The sequence below is a fragment of the Mauremys mutica genome, chromosome 1 (assembly GCF_020497125.1).
Source record: "Mauremys mutica isolate MM-2020 ecotype Southern chromosome 1, ASM2049712v1, whole genome shotgun sequence".
NCBI lineage: Eukaryota > Metazoa > Chordata > Testudines > Geoemydidae > Mauremys > Mauremys mutica.
Genome location: NC_059072.1, coordinates 315,326,863 through 315,340,405, shown reverse-complemented (window position 1 = coordinate 315,340,405; position 13,543 = coordinate 315,326,863). Strand labels below are relative to the sequence as shown.

The window sequence follows — 13,543 nt, the reverse complement described above, 5'->3', positions numbered from 1 at the left end:
ATATATAGGTTGGTTGAGGTGGAAGGTTGAAACCACCTTAGGAAGAAATTTAGGATGTGGTCTCAAAGTGACTTTGTCCTTGCAGAAGATTGTGTAGGGAGGATGGGCCATCATGGCGCTCATTTCACCAACTCTCCTTGCCGACGTTATGGCAAGTAAGAAAGCCACTTTCATGGACATATGGAGATGAGAGGAGGTAGCCAAGGGCTCAAATGGAGGTTTCATGAGAGCATGAAGAACAAGGTTAAGATTCCATGCAGCCGCTGCTGGGTGAATTTCAGGGTAAAGATTTTGCAGGCCCGTGAGAAAGCGTTTTATGGTGGGGTGGATAAAGAGTGAGTACCCATCTAATAGGTCATGGAAGGTGGTAAGCGCCGCCAGGTGCACTTTGATGGAGCTGAGCGAAAGTCCGTCCTGTTTTAGTTTCAGGAGGTAGTTTAGAATGTTAGGGAGGGTCACGTTATTGGGTGCTAAGTGATTATGTGAGCACCAGAGAGCAAAACGCTTCCACTTCTGCAGGTAGGTTTTACGAGTGGAGTCTTTCCTACTGTGCAGGAGGACATATTGGACTTGCTCGGAACAGGCTAGTTCATGGGTTTGGAACCATGAAGGAACCAGGCTGTGAGGTGGAGCTTTTGGAGCTGGGGGTGAAGAACTCGTCCGTTGTCCTGGTAAAGGAGGTCTGGCCTGTTGGGGAGAGCCCGTGGGCGATGGGAGGACATGTGGAGTAGGTAGGGATACCACGTCTGTCTTGGCCAAGCCGGGGCAATAAGGATGATCTGGGCCTTGTCGTCCGTGATCTTCCGAAGAACCCTGTTTAGCAGAGGGATAGGTGGGAAGGCGTACAGGAGGTAGTTGTTCCATGGGATGAGGAATGCATCTCCTAGGGATGCAGTCCCGAGTCCCGCTCTGGAGCAAAACCGGAGGCATTTTCGGTTTTGGGTCATAGCAAAGAGATCTATTGACAGGGTGCCCCAGAGGGAGAAGAGCTGTTGGAGTATTGTGGGATGCAGTTCCCATTCGTGTTCTGTCGAGAAGTGCCTGCTGAGTAAGTCGGCAGTAGTGTTGTGGCAGCCTGGTAGGTAGGAAGCGATGATTTGTATTCGATGTCGTATGCACCAATTCCATAGTCGAATGGCTTCCATGCAAAGGGAATGTGATCGGGCTCCCCCTTGTCTGTTTATGTAGTACATACATGCTATGTTGTCTGTTAAGACCCGCAGATATTTGTTCTTTTTGAAGGAAAGAAAGTGAAGGCATGCTCTCCTCACTGCTCTGAGCTCTAAGAGATTTGTGTAGATGCGTCTCTGATGTGGACCACCGGCCTGTGCCCTGTGTCCCCCTAGATGCGCTCCCCAACCGATTAGGGAAGCATCCGTGGTGAGCATGAGCATTGGGGATCGTTGCTGGAAGGAAACCCCTGTGCAGAGGTTTTCTGGACTTGTCCATCACTGTAGGGAAGCTATAACATTGGGAGGAGGAGTTAGCAGTATCCCTAAGGTGTGTCTGTTGGGTTTGAAACTGGAGTTGAGCCAGCCCTGGAGGCATCTCATATATAGCCTAGCGTGTTGAACCACAAAGGTGGTGGCCGCCATGTGGCCGAGGAGCTGTAGGCAGATTCTTGCTTGTGTCCTGGGATGAATAGAGAGCGTGTGTATGAGCTGCGTGATAGCGAGGAATCTGTTGTATGGGAGCGAGGCCCTGCTCTGGGTTGAGTCGAGATGAGCTCCGATGAACTCGATCTGTTGCCTAGGTGTCAGGGTGGATTTTTGGAAGTTTATTTGGAGGCCTAGGCTGTGAAAGAGGGAAATGGTGAAACGCATAGCTTGAAGTGTCTCGCCATAGGAGTTGCCCTTGATGAGGCAATCGTCCAGGTAGGGGAACAGTGTGACCCCGTGTTTGTGGAGGTGAGCCACAACCACGGCTAGAGTCTTGGAAAAAACTCTTGGTGCTGTGGAGAGTCCGAAAGGAAGAACTCTGTATTGAAAATGGTCGTGACCGATTGTGAATCGTAGGAAGCGTCTGTGAGCTGGATGAATTGATATATGAAAGTAAGCATCCTGTAGGTCGAGGGCTGTGAACCAGTCCCCTTGATCCAATGCAGGTATTATTGTGCCCAGTGTGACCATCTTGAATCTTTGTATCCTCACGAATTTGTTCAGTCGGCATAGGTCTAGTATAGGCCTCCATCCTCCGGTCTTTTTCTGCGTTAGAAAGTAATGGGAGTAGAAACCTGTCCCTTGATGTTGCATCGGCACAGGTTCCACTGTGCCTAGTTGCAGAAGATGTGCCACCTCTGTGCGAAGTAATTGCTCGTGAGAAGGGTCCCTGAAGAGGGACGGGAAAGGAGGAAGGGTAGGAGAGTAGGATATAAAAGGGATGGAGTAACCGGACTGAACTATTTCGAGGACCCAGCGGTCCTGTGTAATCCGCTGGCAGGCATGTTGGAAATTCTGGAGGCGGTGGCCAAATGGGCAAGTAAGCGGTGGAATCAAGGGGTGGTCGTGCAGACCCTCGACCAACATTTCAAAACTGTTGTTTCTTGCCCGATGGACGGAAGGTGGTGGCTTGATTTTGATTTTGTCTGCGCTTGGGGGGGGTGGTCTAGTATGATTCCTAGTTGTCATATGGTCTGGGTTGAGGACGATAGTACTGATGTGTGCGTGGTCTTTGGTAGGGTTGGTATCGTTGTCTCCTGGGAAGGGATGGGTGAATGCCCAGGGTGGGCAGTGTCGCTCTAGGATCTTTCATGGTATGGAGGAGTTCATCAGTTTTTTTGGAGAAAAGTTTGTCCTTATCAAAGGGGAGATCCTCCACTTTGGTCTGGAGTTCTTTAGGAATGCTGGATGCGGAGAGCCATGAAGATCTACGCATAACCACAGCAGTTGCAGTGGTACGGGTTGCTGTGTCTGCCGTGTCTGAAGATGCCTGTAGGGCCGTTCTGGAAATCAGTTGGCCCTCAGCCAGGATTGATCTGAAGTCTGCTCTTCTATCCTCTGGAATGTAGGAGGCAAATTCAAAAAGTTTATTGTAATTATCAAAATCATAACTGATGAGGAGAACAGAATAGTTTGCAATTCTGAACTGTAGTGTAGAGGACGTATAAACCTTGCGGCCCAGGACGTCAAGGCGTCTAAGGTCCTTCTCTTGCGGGGTGAGTCGATATTGTGACTGTTTCATCCTCTGTGCAACTGCATCCATGACAAGAGAGTTCGGTGGTGGATGAGAAAATAGGAAGTCTGCGTCCCTTGCAGGGACATAGTATTTACGTTCAGCCTTCTTGCAAGTTGGTACTAAGGAGGCTGGGGTTTGCCAGAGAGTGTCAGCTGGCTCCATGAGTGCTTCGTTTATAGGGAATGCTATTTTTGAGGGCGCAGACAGTTGAAGGATTCTGAGGAGTTTGTGTTGCATCTCCTGAACCTCTTCTAAGGAGATATCTTGACTGAGTGCCACCCTCCTAAAAAGTTCTTGAAATTGTTTGCAGTCGTCCACGGCCTGTGGAGGTGAAGGGAGGAGGGCTTCATCTGAGGCTAGTAGAGAGTTAGGGGTCGGTGAGTCAGGATATGGTGCGTAGCTCTCAGTCTCAGGAGAGGGCTCAGGCACCCTAGAAGTGGACGGAGCAGGAGATTGAGGCACGGAAGGAGGATGATTGGTAGGAGGATGTTGCCACGGGTACCACTGAGGCCAAGGCATAGAGTAGGAGAACCCAGGTGCCACCCACGGGGGGGGGCAAAGTAGGGAAACTGAGGTTGTTGACCTTGAGTCATGACCTGAGGTGGTAGAGGCGCCTGTGGAGGAGAAGCAGGAGGGGAGAACTCCGCTTGCTGCTGTAAATCAAGTTCGCCGTCAGTGAAAGCCAGTTCAGGTGGAGAGAGTAGTGGTTCAAGAAATGAGTCTTGTGTGTCTAGGAGCGGAGAGTGAGGCTCAGGTGGCACTGAAAGGTCACTTTGGGTGAGAAACTGTTGCTCCTGCTCCCTGGGCTGAGCTGAGCCTGCTCTCTGCTCTAGCTCATTAGTAGGAGAAAATGAGAATGAGAGTGTTGCTGCAGACTGCTTAGAGGTGCCCTGCAGGGGGTCTGCTGCTGGTGCGCTGGTAGAAGACAGGCTCAGTGCTAATGTTCTTCTCGGTGCCGAGGAGCATGCTGTCGGCACCGCGGCTGTTTTTGTTGCTGAGGCAGAGCGCTCTGTCGGCACCGCGGCTGTTTTCGGTGCCGGCGCTGTGGCTGTTTGCGGTGCCGAGGAGGAGCGAGGTGTCTGCGCCGTGGCCGTTTGCGGTGCTGAGGGGACCGGATCCACAAGGACCTTCCCGGCGCGGGAGGTCGGGTCCCTGCCTCTGTGTTCTGTCAGAGCCGTGGCTGAGGCATTAGAGCAGGCTGAGGCACCTATCTTTGGTGCTGTCAGCACAGAGGGTAGGGATCTCGCGGGAGACTCCCTACCCTTGTTAGAGTCTCTTCTGTGAGACTGTTGTGCTTCTTGCCTCCACTCCAGGGAGGGTGAAGCAACGCCAGAGGTGAAAGTAAGCCGGTACAAGCCAGTACGGTGTACCGGCAAGAGCCAGAACGCCGTGCCAGACTGCACCGGCTTTTGCTGTGGGGATTTAAAGGGCTCTGGGCTCCCCGCCACAGCTGGCAGCCCAGAGCCCTTTAAACCCCCCGCCGCAGCTGAGATTTAAAGAACTCAGAGCTCCCTGCCACTGCGGGCAGCCCAGAGCCCTTTGAATCCCGGCCGCGGCTCCAGTGGCCGGGCTGGGGCCAGGATTTAAAGGGCTTGGAGCTCCCCTCAGCGGCAGGAGCTCTTGGCCCTTTAAATACCTGCCCCAGCCCCGCATAGCTCAGGGTTCCCCGCAGCAAGCGGAGCCCCGGGCCCTTTAATTTGGCCCTGAGCTCTGGGGGCCTCCCAGCTACCTCTGCAGCTGGGAGGCCCTGGTTGATTTAAAAGCCCTGGGTCTCCCAGCCACAGCTGGTGCCCCAGGGGCTTTAAATCTCGAGGCCACGCCCCTTCTGGATGAGGCCATGCCCCCCTCAGGACTCCGGCAGTACCGGTAAGTCCTGTAAGTTACTTTCACCCCTGAGCAATGCTCCCCACCGGTTCCGATCTGGCTGGGGAGCGTGAGGGAGCGGGTTTAGCCTTTCCCGTCTCCGACAGCAGCTGTAAGGATTTTTCCATCATCAGGATTTTGAGCCGCAGATCCCTGTCATGATGAGCTCTTGACTTGAGGCTCGCGCAATGGAGGCACTTTGCGGGGATGTGAGTGTCCCCGAGGCACTTCACACAATGTGAGTGCCCATCTGACCGTGGCATGGAGTCCTGACAGGAGATGCATCTTTTGAATCCTGAAGCTCCTGGCATTATGAATTAGAGATGGCCGAGGAGAGTGTCTCAATGGGAGACAAGCCTGAGGGTTTTTTGTTTTTTTTTTAAACTAAGTAACTAACTATGTAACTATACTAAAGGAAGGGAAACAACTGGGAAGTAAGTAATAATTATTTCTATGTTCTTTGTTACTGTTTCCTATAGAGACCAGGGAAGAGAAGGCAGCACTGCCCCGAGTCCCGTCTTCAGCCGAGGACGGTTGAGAAGGAACTGAGGCGGGTGTGGGGCGCACGCACTCCAGGAAGATTCCAACGAGGCGGGAGATACCAACTGAGTGTGTGCGCCCCAACCAGGCACTGCTACCGAAAATCTCTGATCAACAGCGCCGGCACGCACCGTCACCTAGAGTGGAGCACCCACAAGGACAGCACTCGAAGAAGAAGGTGGCTTTCCTGCCCCCATCTGAGGATTCAACCTCCTCCCAATACTAAAATGAAAATACTTATCTACCTCATAGAAGTGTGGTAAGGATCAACTGAGTATTAGTAAGCATTTTGAGATCCTCAGATTCTGGTAGAAGGCTTTATGTAAATAAATCATCACATATCAATTGTCACATTATGTTTACCTTAGCAAATATTGTGTTGGCCAATACGGGGCCTGTAACACACACTGACCAGTGGGATACATATCTAAACAGTGGTAGATGATATCAGCCATCTCTACACTCCTTGTGGACATCTCTGAAACACCAATTTAAATAAATAAACAAACAAACAAACAAACAAACAAACAAACAAACAAACAAACAAACAAACACAGCATCTAACTAGCATCTTCCAGAGAAGGAACTAATACAGATATTTGCTATAGAAAAAAAGAGCAGAAAGTCTTTCAGCACAGTAGATTACAAGAAACTATATTTGTTTTCCTTTTTCTGAACCAAGTGGTCAAGGAAATCCAAGCACTGGCCTAATGTTAACTGTGATACTGTATCTAACTAAGTGCTAGCATTACAGCTAAAGGAAAAAACTAGTCACAGCATACATAACCTTGTTTTCTTACTGGTCACACTTTGTGCCACATGCGCTGCAGTTGTGTTATCTACAGAAGTAAGCTAAGCACTGAATGCCTCACAACTAGTATTTCTCATGTTAGTTTATACATTGGAACTGGAGGAGAGAAATTAACATCATGAAACTTACAGTTAAGTCTTCTATTGTATTTGCATCTAGGAAATGTCTCATTAAAACAACAACTATTACGCTTTCTTTTCTAGGACAAGCCCTCTCATAGCCAGGGAAACGTTCTGTTCAATAGTATTTCATCAGAAATGTTGCAATGCATTTATGCCCCTCCTTTAAACATATATAAGCAAAATAGTTCCTGAACTGTGAATTTGCCACAGCCACTTATTCTTTTTTATAGTTCTTAAACAGTCAGTGAACTTTGTAGTCATGAAAATGAGGGGCTAACAGCACTAGCTTGGGTCAGGTATTGTACAAGAATACCCTTGCAGAGCTCTGCCAAAGCATTTCATTCCTGACTTGCAATTTCCAACATCGGCCTCTTGAGCTGAACTTGCTAATCAAGACAAATTATTTCAGGTTTGGGGTGGTGTAGGGAGGGTTGTGTGGGAATATATAGGGAGAAGGCTGAAAAAGCTAAACTCTTTTTGACTCATTCCAAGATTTTAACTCCAATCTCGAGAGATAAAAGACGAGTGCACTAAAACATGTTGGGTCTGACTTACCACTGATTATTCCAGTTTTCTGCTTGTGTAACTCCAATGAGATCAGTGGAGTTACATAGGGGTTAAACTGGAGAAATACAATGACGACCTACGCCCACTCCCATTTGGCCACTAACCCCTCTTTTTTAATGTAAATAGGGTTGCTGTGTCCATTTAAAAATACATTTTTCATACCTTTTAACCCTAATAGAAAAAATGTTTAGAAAAAGCCTTTTAACAGATGTACACAGTCTCTGAAACTAGCATTATTTTCATTCTTCCTTCTTGGCCTGAAAAAAGGACCTTGAACTAAAAATCTAATTTTGAAAGAAAAAAAAGTAAGATGTTTTGTCCTCCAGACAAAATTAGCCAAGTCAAATTTCATTATTTATGTCCAAATTACAGCAGTGGCTAATAGTATTGAGTTACTAAAAAGACCACTAGCATTTTGCAGAAATCATGTTGTAAGCTACTATGCAGCAAAATGCTTGGGACTTTACACTTTTTATCACTTGATCACTGTATGGAAGAATCCTACTTGGACTTCGGGGGATGGATTGTGTCATCTAATAAGTCTTTTCAGTTTCTGAACTGTATGATTCTAGGGACTCCATTGTAAACAACGATAAGCACATTCTAATTTACATTATTATCATCACTGAAACTGTATGTATGACCTGTATCAGTGAAGTTTTCTGAGTTTGGTATTTATTATACCAACATTCCTTGAAGTACAATACTAGGAGGGATTGTAGAGATCAGGAAAGAAGAAGAAGATAAGTTCACACTTATTCCTTCTCTTCCAGCACCTCCCACTGCAAACACACAGACACTTGTTACAGTAATTTTTTTTGTCTACATCACTTCAATGTTACTTTGATTGTATTAAGTAAAGTCCAGTCAAATATCTCATTTTCTTTAGTGATTTCTGAGATCTAATGTAACTTGAGCAAACTAAAGTAGTTGGGCAGTTGCAAAAGAGAGAAGCAGAAAGCTATTTAACTAAGAGGGAAAAAAATCTTTCCTGAAAGTACATTAGTGTATTTCAATCAACAAACAGGCAAGCCCCAATGTTTCAAACTTCAGTCTGAGTGACAGTGGCAGACCTTCAACCTGTAATGGAATATAGAGTACTATGAAACTTCACTCTATGAAGAAAGAGGCATATGATAGTTACCTTTCCTTTAGGAAGATATACCTTTACTTGAACCAAAACACCTTAGACAATGTATAGTGTATCTTACATGCATATATTTTACTTGACATTAGCAGAAAGAGACTCTCTTAACCATTGCAGGCACCAAAGCAATTTACAAGAGACAGATAAAAAGGTTTGCTATTTTGTAACTAGGAGCATGATCTTAGAATCACTTTACTTCCATAGTTCTACATAATCATCATTATCTACTTAGCTTATTATGGGCCTGTTCCAAAGTCTGTTGAAGTCAATTGGTATCTCTTTGGTCAGGGCTTATACCATCTCACAGGCAAAAAAACAAAGTGAAATTAATGCTATTGATTAGAAATGGGCCCAGACTAAAACACCAGATCTGAACAGCCCTGAAATTTGGGGACATTCAGATGTGGATCCAAATTTTGGGTCTGATCTACAACCAGTTAAAGTCAACGGAAAGACTCCCAAGAGACTTCAGCTCTTCTTAAGCAGTGAATGAACAAAATAATGCAGATAACATGCTAGTAGAAAATAGTGACGGACTCAGGTTCTTGACCTTGAATACTCAGTCACATTGTATTGAGAACACTTGCCAGTCTACTTGTAAAAGATTTAGAGTTGTGATATTATATTTATAGACTGTATTTAAGTTAAAATAAAAATACAATGAAGATTTTAATGATCAATAGTAAGTCTTGTGGTAAAGAATTGAAGCCAGAATATGCTGTAATATAAACAATAGCTACTTACTTCAGTTTTTGGTCGTGCTCCAGTTGACACTGAGCTTGGCAAACCATCTAAATCCTGGTAGCCTGCCCTCTTATTTCCACAGATTCCCTTTCTCTGATGATCTCTGTGAAGAAGGCCTGTCTCCACCTTAACAGGGCACTGAAAAGGGATAAATGAGTCCTTTAATCAAAAAAAAAAGTAATAAATATTTTAAAAATGCAAACAAAGACAAAAATACAATTGATATTGTGTCCATTAAGTTTATATTATGTACAGTATAAGTCAGGCCTGAAAGGTTATTTTTTTATTTTCATTTTTTGCAGCTGTTTATATTTTATTATATTAGAAATTCAGATCTTGTCTACACTGTTTTTTCTGGAAGCCTCTGTGGAGAGCTAGTAGGATTACATATGACATCATAAACACTAAGCAAATGAAACCTGATATTTTGAGAGGAGAAAGTTACTTTTATTCAAATTGTTTAAAATTGTTTTTTTTTCTCTCCACATCCACTTACTGTAACTCAAACATCCTACAAACAGTTAGGGGAAAATCTCTTTTTGTTAAAGAATGATCATCCATGCTACTGTAAATTAGAGATTATGCTCTAATTGCTCCTAATCCATATCTTTAGATCCTTTGAGGATTAAGAAACCTACACCAAAACCACAACAGACCAGATTTGACAGTCTTAGCAATTCTGAAGTACAAAAACAGCTTGTAATTCCAAGCTGCCACAGGACATAGCTCCTCTCCTGCCTTCTCCCTGCAGAAACTGCATGGATTCTACTGGTTGTGTATTCACTGTGCCCTTTTAAGTTACCGCCACCTTTTCCATAACAGCCTATTTACAGCATCAACAGCACTTTCTGACCATCTCCCCAGGACCTGAGGGGAACAGAGGGAGGGAGGTCTCCCTCCCTCAAGGCCTCCATATTACTGAGCTCAACTAGCCCTGGTCCCCTCTCTCTTTCTGGCACTTCCTTCCTTCCCCTTTATCAACCCTGGGCTAATTGGCTCCTTATCCTATTCATCCAGCCAACCTGATTCTCTAATTACCTCCATCAGATTTCTCAAGGGGAACTTAGAATCATAGAATACCAGGGTTGGAAGGGACCTCAGGAGATCATCTAGTCCAACCCCCTGCTCAGAGGAGGACCAATCCCCAGACAGATTTTTGCCCCAGATCCCTAAATGGCCCCATCAAGGATTGAATTCACAACCCAGGGTTTAGTAGGCCAATGCTCAAACCACTGAGCTATCCCTCCCCCATAACTTAATTAACATCTGAGAGATCAGAGTGCAGGCTCATCTGTTGGTTCTCTGCACTCTGTCATAACACCCCCACACGGATTTAAAAAAAAACTTTTCTAGTTGTCTTCTTGTTACAACATACAAAAAAAAATACAACTCTATCTGGAACATTAAGAGTTTAAAATAAAAAAAAATTCAAGAAATGCAACAATTTATGTTCCAATAACAATGTTAACTTAGCCACACTCCACATATATAGTATCTTCTGTTCCAGTTTTTCTCGTTATGGGTGTGGCTTAATATATTATTGTGTATGCTGAAAAATGTCTCTCTTAAATAATACAAAATGGGCTTGTAACCGGGTCCTTTCCTGGCCTGCCCCCCTGGTGCTCTGGGCTCCTTTAATAAAGCTCCATCAGGCTTCTCCTTTGCAGCACCCGTGGTTTATTCACAAAATAGTTCCCACCACCAGCAATACTATATACAAACTTTACAGGCTTTTCTCCTCTTTACAGGGTTTCTCCTTTCTGTCTGGATACTAACCCTTCCCTGGCCATTCCCTCCTCTGCACTGGCTGCCAGCCAGGCTTTATAGCTCCTTCCTGAGCAGGCCCACAGGTGCAGCCAGTTTCTGGGGCCAGGCACCAGCCTTTTCCCCAGCCCCAATCCATTTCCTCTGATTGAGACTGGCTGAGCAGAGGCTGGTTAGGTGCTTCTGCAGCAGCACCCTGCTACAGGGCTACTATGAATTGCTATAATCTAAAGATTTCCATTTCCTGATTTATTATTTTAACTCTGCATCTTTGATACTGCAGCAACAATTATATTTTGCAATGAAAATAAAGTTATTTATGTTTATAAATAATTAATATACAATCCACATATGGTTGATTTTTCATAGTTTTAAAACTATATGTGAAACATTTTTTTAATTTAAAATGCTATTTGTTATAGTTATTCATTAAAGTCTGGATAGAAAGTTTACTTTCAGCTTATAAGTAGGGGTAACACATAGCTATACTGCACCAAGAACAAAGTTAGGAGAGAACTGAGTCTTAAAATCAGCTCATTCCCTGGCTCCCCACTGGCTTCAGGGGGCAGTAACCTATTGCTAGTCTATGCCAGTAATGGATTATTTCCTCTGGTACATTTGTGGGGCTGGAGGGTGGTGTGTTGTAGGGTTGGAGCAATGAAAGTCAACAACGGACCAGAATTTAGTGTACAATGTTTTGTCATTTTGAGAGAAGAATTAGAAAAATATATCATTTGAAGGCAGAGTTTTGTTTTATTGAAAATTCTATCTCTGAAATTAAAATCAGACTGTACTATCTATATATTTTTTCTGTTTCTCCTATATCAGTACTATATTTATGACTGATATGAAACTATAAAAACTCACAGATGGGATCCACATCCATCCAAATCTGCTGTTTTTTCTACTAAAGCACAAGGTATTGGAAATAACATGGAAACTAGACAAATTGTTTAAGCAGTAGTGGAAGATACTGTGCACAGCAAAACTTCTTTGCTGCTGTTTAATTATGCACAGTATCTTCCACTAATATTATTCTTCATGTACAAATGTAGGAAATGCTGAAAAATATTTTCCAGGGGGGAAATGTACAAGTTTTAGAGGAGCTGTACTACTAATTGCAGTTTTCCAAAACTAGTGAACTTTCAGCTGAAAGCTAGACCATTTTTGAGTGGTGGTACTTGCAACATGTAAAAAATAAAAGGGTCTGAGAGAAAATTTTTCAGCAAAGAATGTGATGCCTGGTGAACTTTTTTCCCTCCCCTCATACTTCTATTGATCAGACTCTGAGTCCTATTCCCTGTGCCATTTCCCCATGTGAAACTGACTAGCAGCAACTTGCAGCTTGCACAGATGCAAAACAGGGCATGGCAAATGAAAAATTATTAACATTTTCTTTTTAAAAATAATTTAAAATTTTTAGAACACAGTTTACACGTAAATCCTCATGTAAATATTGTCAGCACTGAAAAATGCTGCTAACCATTCATCCCCCGTGATCCTACATATAATTCATAAGCAGTGTGTATTGTTTTCTGTATATGGTAAGCAAATTTTACTCCTCCCACACAAAAATTCGATGTAACACAGTATTATTCATGAAATATATGTGAGAAAGGAAGACCTAGAGAATCACAGAGTTCTTCAATTAACAGATAAATACACTTCACAAAACAGTGGCCTGATTCAACTACATGATTATATCATGGGCTATACTCCTGAGACAGCATCTGCTGTGCAAAATAAATGTTCTGTCATTTGTTAAATATGTCCTACTTCTTCATGAGAGCAATCTTCAGACTAGCCACTCCAACAAACATGCTGTTATGTATACAGTATAGTCACCTGCCTCTGAGATCTTGTACTTGTGATTTGCCCCATTAAGTAAGTAAAATCAGTTTATGTCTGAATACTTGTAACACCATAGTGGAATTTTCAGAAGCTTTCTCAATCCATCACTAGCTTCAAGCTCTCAGCAGCTGCCCTCCCAGGGATCTGCTACACACCATCTATCCATCTCCTCGCTGGTCATCCCCCACTACAATGACCAACCACCATTCCTTCCATGATAATTTTCTCACCCTCTATGCCTGATGTGACCAATGAACATAAGTTTGCACCTGTTGATTTCAGACACCAGGGTCTGTTTCTCTATAGTAATATTTCTAACACAAGCATTTGTCTTTTTTTCAGTCCAAGAGATAGGCAAGTATCTTTGTCAGCACCACATCTCAAAGGCTTCAATTTTCTCTTGTCAGCACCATTACTTCCCCATGATCCACATGCATAAGTTGCAATGGAAAAAATTGAAGATTTACCAATCAAACCTTTGTACATTTCAAGATGCCATGGTTTTCCCAAACTTTCACGAGAAAGCCAAATCATTCCAAGATTTCTGCCAATTTCTTCGGAACAGGATCTTTGTTGGATATGATTTCAGGTAACTGTATTCATCTACTGCCTCTACTACCTGACCATTAATTGTGATGTCCATTCGCTTCTTGTTTTTGTTAATCGTATCAACATGCATGCATTTCATTTCTGCCTGATTCAGGGATCGTCCATAATCCTCACCCGTTTTTACACACTCCAACTTCTGTTGAAATGCATCAGTCATTGTAGCAAAGAGTGTCACATCATTGGCATAGCTGACATCAGTTAAGAGGTGTCCATCAATAGAAATTTCAGCTCCTACCACTTGTCATAAACTTCTAGGTCTTGTCTCATAATAATTTCTGTGTACATGTTGAAAAGGCTGGGGACAGAAAACACACTTGTCTCACACCCTGCTCAGTGGAAAATCCCTTGCTG

At 44.0% G+C, this 13,543-nt stretch overlaps 1 protein-coding gene across 5 annotated transcripts in view; it reads right to left on the bottom strand.

Annotated features, from left to right (window-relative positions):
* STARD13 (StAR related lipid transfer domain containing 13) overlaps nucleotides 1-13,543 on the bottom strand; it is a 518,446-nt gene that overhangs the window by 359,959 nt on the left and 144,944 nt on the right. For all 5 annotated transcript variants that reach the window (XM_045016174.1, XM_045016165.1, XM_045016200.1 and 2 more), the window contains one exon: nucleotides 8,969-9,127. In XM_045016174.1, coding sequence (XP_044872109.1) covers nucleotides 8,969-9,127 — 159 coding nt within the window. The remainder of the gene's footprint in view (nucleotides 1-8,968; nucleotides 9,128-13,543) is intronic.